General features: G+C 49.9%; 1 protein-coding gene across 1 annotated transcript; it reads right to left on the reverse strand.

The window, feature by feature from the left end:
* Positions 1 to 4,355: 4,355 nt before the first annotated feature.
* LOC111674146 lies at positions 4,356 to 5,075 on the reverse strand. Its single transcript, XM_023433460.1, has 2 exons — positions 5,013 to 5,075; positions 4,356 to 4,889 (listed from the first exon to the last, which is right to left on the reverse strand). Exons 1-2 carry the CDS (start codon positions 5,073 to 5,075, stop codon positions 4,356 to 4,358), a joined length of 597 nt encoding a protein of 198 aa, XP_023289228.1.
* Between the last annotated feature and the right edge of the window lie 380 nt (positions 5,076 to 5,455).

Genomic DNA, 5,455 nt, shown 5'->3' on the forward strand with positions numbered 1-5,455 from the left:
TAGTCTCGGTGTTCCTGCGGGCAGCCGTACCCGAGCCGCAAGGGCCCGTTTACGGCCCGCCCCCGCAGACAAGGCCACCAGGGGGTGTAGCGGGGCCGCCTCGACCCACGGGCTGACCGTGGCACCGCAATCGGTGACGCCAGACTTGGACATGTTCCCCGAGGTTTCCTCGACGGCTTCGCTCTTGAAGCCGGGGCGACGATCGGTAGCGCGTGCCCGCGACCTTTGAGAGGTCTACGATGTTGATACTCCGGCATGACGATCGGAGCCTCACTACGCATTACAGAAATTCGGGTGAGCTCTCGAACATTTCGCCAAATATTCATTTCAAACATTCCTGCGAGTGCTCGAAGGCGCGCCCAAGAACTTAAAAATATATAAATGGATGATTCCCTTACAGAAAACTGGGAGAGTTTCCTTGGATCGCTAAACAATCCTGCAACAAAATACTCAACTTAAATCAATTAATAATTAGGCTTGTTTTCCCTCTCCCCCGGGTCGATGACCGTCGGACGTTGGATCCTGTATAAACGCGAAAAAGCAAATTTTTGCTGAAATTTGGGGCCGTCGTGGCGTGGCAAAAATGTACCACGTCACTATATATATTGTAACTTTTCTCGCGTACTTGTCCCTCCCCCTTGGTCGATCGCGTCGTATCGCGCAATCGGGCGGTCGCGAGGCAGTTATTAGATCTGCCTTTTGGCAATTTCCTGGATTTCCTTTTGGCAGTCTCAGATCAGCTAGGGCTTTCAATAGCACAGAGCCTCAGTCTCTTAGCATACTTCATCAGTGAAAGCCGTATGGTACGGAATCCAGGGATTTGTGTAAGTCGTTCTGAAGATGGTTCGGTCGTGGACTCGAAATTATCAAGGGTTTTCGTTCGTCTATCCGTCGCGTCAAGTATTGTATTCAATTAATTTTCATTGACTTTTAATGTTGTGATTCTATTTGAGATGCTGTGTGGGCGGACTCCACGGTCACACTTTGTGCAATGTGTTTCTGTGACCCTTTAACAGAGGGGGAACGGCGCCATGCCGTCACGCCCTCGGTGTGTCAGTGTGAAAAAACGTTGTATTGAGAGTCTGGATCGTCCCGTACCTCTAGGCACCCGGGGAAGGTGACTAGCAGGTTGACTATCCGTCGCGGGGACAAGATTTGACTTGTCTCTCATAGGTGTCCCGTCGCGTACCTCCGACATGTCACATAGCCCTTCCAAAGGAGTCGTCGAAAGGACCCGGTCAACTGCTCTTTTCTTGTTGGTTGGGTGGCTAAAAATAAAAGAGACTTTCTCTTTTCTGTTTATTCTTCCCGGTTAAGGGGGGCTTTTATGTCTAAAAATTGTTATTTTGTTTTTTTTTTTAATTTTCCCGGGCCTCAGGTAGATGGTCCAGTCAGCGCATGTATGGGTCCTGCGTCATCTCCCGGAATCGGCTAGCCCTTGCCGTTCGGGCCTCATCTTCCCGCCGCCGCCGCGCCGCCTCGTCGCGCTCGGCCGCGTGCACCCTTGGGACGTTCAATCTCGTCTCCGTTACCGGTCCACCGATGCACCAGTATGGTGGGGTCCACCCGCTCCACTTTTAGTATTCGCGGCTTCTGCTATGGGGGTAGTAGAATACTTGTAAGTTCACTCTTGCCTGTGCATTCCTTTATGTAGCTATCATGCTCACTCTTGTTGGCCCTACGCTTGGCGTTACTGATGGCGCCAGTGGCCGGCTGGGTGGCACAGCCAGGACCTTTTTGCCCGACGCGTATTCCATGACCTCTCCTAGGATCTCCGCTTCTAGGAGTTTTCGATCTTCTGTCTGGGTTTGCTTCATCTTCCGGGTTCCTTTCTTCGGGCCGGCCCACCGCGCTCGAACATTTTCACTCTTAAAGGGCCGGGATGAAACGGTTCGGCCCTCCGGCACTCCGGTCTGCGTAGTCTTGTCTTCTAATCGGCTTGACATTTTGATTTCAACTGATCCCCGTCGATTTCGGAATCGGTTGGTCTCCTATTCGTACTTATTACATTTCTTTTGACTTTTGGATTAATCCGGTATTGCTTACTCCCCGCGCCCCTGATTTATGTCGGTTGCGCAGTTCTACCGGTTTATTGTATATAAGGTCGGATGTCCTGTGTATGGTATACACCCCGGGTCACATCGGTGTCCGGGTTTTTGAGTTCATATGATGTAGTACCTACTATTCGTGCCACTTTATATGGGCCTTCATATAATGGTAGGAACTTCATTGAAATGTTCTTCTCAGGTTTTGAGACATTTAATGCGCGCACTAACACCAAATCCCCGACGTTAAATTCGGTTATTTTGTGTTGTTTGTTAAAGCGTTGGGCTCTCCTACGCCCTTCCCGTGTCATGTTCTCGTAGGCGAAGACTAGCCTTTCGGGGTTCATTATATTTCCTTGATGGGACTTTAACCATCGCTCCCATGGTCGAGGTGGACGAACGTTTTCATATAATTGCATCGGTATGCATCCCGTTGATTCGTGGTATGCATGGTTGATGCAATCCTCTAGGACATCAAGCCAGTCCGCCCAACGACTGTGTCGATCGTTCAGAAACGTTCGAAAATAATGCGCTAATTCTCGATTAGTCCTTTCTACCGGATTCGTTTGTGGATGGCGTATCGAGGTCAGTATGTGTTGGATCCCTTCTTGCTGCAGCCCTTCCCGCCATTTCTCGGATGTGAACTGCGTTCCTTGATCTGATAAGAGTTTTTTAGGCTTTCCGAACCTCGGTATGTAGCGATCGCGTAGGCACCTTAGCGTGGCTTCCGCGGTGGCTCGTTTGAGGGCATATAGGGCGGTCACTTTTGAAAATACATCTATTATTGCTAATATGTATTTGACGCCGCCTTTCCCTGTAGGGAATGGTCCGTAGAAGTCCACCGATGCTAACTCCCTTGGCCTCATGGGGATGATGTTCTGCATCTGGCTGAAAGATCCCACGGTATATACCTTGTTTCGCTAGCAGCTGTCGAAAGCGCTTAATTTCTTCCGTATCCGTTTATAACAACGAGGAAAGTACAAGGTTTCCCTTAGTATTAGATAACATTTCTTTGCTCCGCAGTGTCCGTACATTTCGTGGCACTCGTTGATTAGGAGATCCACGTATTGACTCGGTACCATGTACCTGCACTAACCTCCTTTTTCTATGAGTAGGGTGTCGCCTTCGAGTCGGTAGTGGCCGTCCCCCGTTGTCTTCACGCGCTCCTTCAAAGCGTGCAGTTCGTCGTCCTCATCTTGCTTGGTGGCTAAGTTTTTGCATAGCCCTTCCAGCTCCCATTGGGTTCCCGGGCGAGTCGATTTAATTTTGGACCTCTGAGGTCGAGACCGTCCTTTGAGGCGGTTTTCGTGCTCGCTCTGTTGCGGTAGTCCACGACGATGTTACAATATTGGATTTCAAAAAGGTAGTCTTGAATTGCTAAGGTCCATTGCGTTAGCCTTGCATTGAGAAGCTGGCAACTCCTGAGGAACGTCAGTGCTTGGTGGTCGGTGACGACGATTATTCTGCTTCCGAATAAGTATGACCGGAACTTTTTTAGCGCCCCACGATTCATAGCAGCTCTTTTTCGGTGGTGAAATAGGCCAATTCCGGTCCTTTTAAGGTTCGACTCGCGAAATGAATCGGTTCTTGCTGACCCTCATCATCTACCTGGTATAGTACCGCTCCTAGGGCGTAGTCGCTAGCATCCGTCTGGAGACAAAATGGGCGGTCCTTCTTCGGGAACTGCAGCGTTACTTCTTTGCAGAAGCTGTCTTTGGCCCTCTCGAAGGCCAGTTGCTTTTCTTCGTCCCACCTCTACCTCTGACCTTTCTTGACTAGCTGGAGCAGTGGTGTAATTACTTCAGCGTGGGCCGGGTTAAATTTTGTGTAAAAGTTGATTAGGCCGAGGAATCCCCGGAGTTGCTGCACATTCTTCGGTGGCGGTGCCTCCTGGATGGCTTGCAGCTTTGTCGGATCCGGGTGGATGCCTTTTGGCGTGATGACGTGTCCCAGAAAGACCACCCGTTCCTTTAAGAATTCCGATTTTTTAAAACTTATGGTGAGATTGTGCTTGCGAAGCCTTTCGAACAAACGCCTTAGCTGTTCGATGTGTTGTTCGAAGGTTCGCGCCGTGCAGAGGATATCATTCACGAAGTTTAGGATTCCTTCTGACACATTTCGCAGGACTGGTTCCAGGCCACTGACTAGGGCTGTGGTACTGATTTTGAGTCCGAATGGTGTGACGACAAATTCGTAACAGCGCCCTTGGTGTAAGAACGCCGTGTATTTACGTGAATCTGGGTGCAGTGGGACTTGCCAGAAACTTGATGTAAGATCCAAGGTGGACATCACGTTTGCGTTGGTGCATTCCTAAAAAAGGACTTCCATTGTTTGCATGCACTCCGAGTCCGCTATGAGGATCGAGTTGAGTCTCCTCGCGTCCAAGCAGAGTCGCAAGCTACCGTCCTTTTTATGGACCACGACAAGAGGGTTTACGTATGGGCTGTTGGAGCGTTGAATTATGCCGAGCTCCAACATTTTATTAATTTCCTCTGTGACTTTTTCCCTATGGGCTATTGGTGTTGGGTAAGGTTTGCTGGCATACCGAGTGTGTGGCATTACCTCCAGTCGGTGTTGGTAAGTAGTTAGTTTACCCGGTCGCTTGCTAAAGATGTCCTTGTACTCGAGTATGAGTTGCCTTAAGGTTCTTCGTTCATCGTAGTTCGGCCATTCTATCGGATCTATTTTGTCCATAATCTCCTTTTCCGAGGCGTCCCATTCTTCGTTCCCGAGTTTCGAGGTTATGTACCCCTCTGATGCGGGGTTCTCCCGTTTCAATTTCATCGGGATGGCGTCTTGCTTCTTGTGGATGGTAATGAGATCCTGTCTTAAGTCGATCGTTGCCTGAAGTTGGGTAAGCAGTCTGATCCCAATGATACATGGCTTTGTAAGTTTTGGGATTACCAGGAATACATCCGCGAGTGTGATCCCTTGCACCGTGAATTCCGTATAAATTTGCTATTTTACTTTTTCCGGGGCTGCTGCGGTCGCGCCTCTGGCTGTCAGTCCGGTCACAGGTAATGCGGGCATTTTTCCAAAGTCCTTCGTGTTGCTCTTCACAAATTCCTCGGAAAATGCATTTACTTCGCTTACCGTGTCAATGAGAGCGTCGACTCCTACTGCGCCGATTTTTATTTGTAGGACTGGGCACCGGATCTTCTCGCAGCATCTTCCTATGTCCTCGGTTAGAAGATCTTCTCGGGTATACTCCCCGATTTGTCGCACCGCGCTCGTGGTTGGAGGGGAGTTCTGGGGCACGGTGCTTATTCGTTTCCCGATGGCTCGTTTGCATCCGCGTCTATCTCGTATTCTTCAGTCTGGATGATCGCTCGTAGGTTCTTCCGGGCTTCTTGGTTTTTCTTTTCCCAGTGGTTCCTGCGGTCATCCGGTCGGCTTGGCTGCTGCTGCCT

The sequence above is a fragment of the Orussus abietinus genome, unplaced genomic scaffold (genome assembly GCF_000612105.2).
Source record: "Orussus abietinus isolate OABI.00-Male unplaced genomic scaffold, Oabi_2.0 scaffold632, whole genome shotgun sequence".
NCBI lineage: Eukaryota > Metazoa > Arthropoda > Insecta > Hymenoptera > Orussidae > Orussus > Orussus abietinus.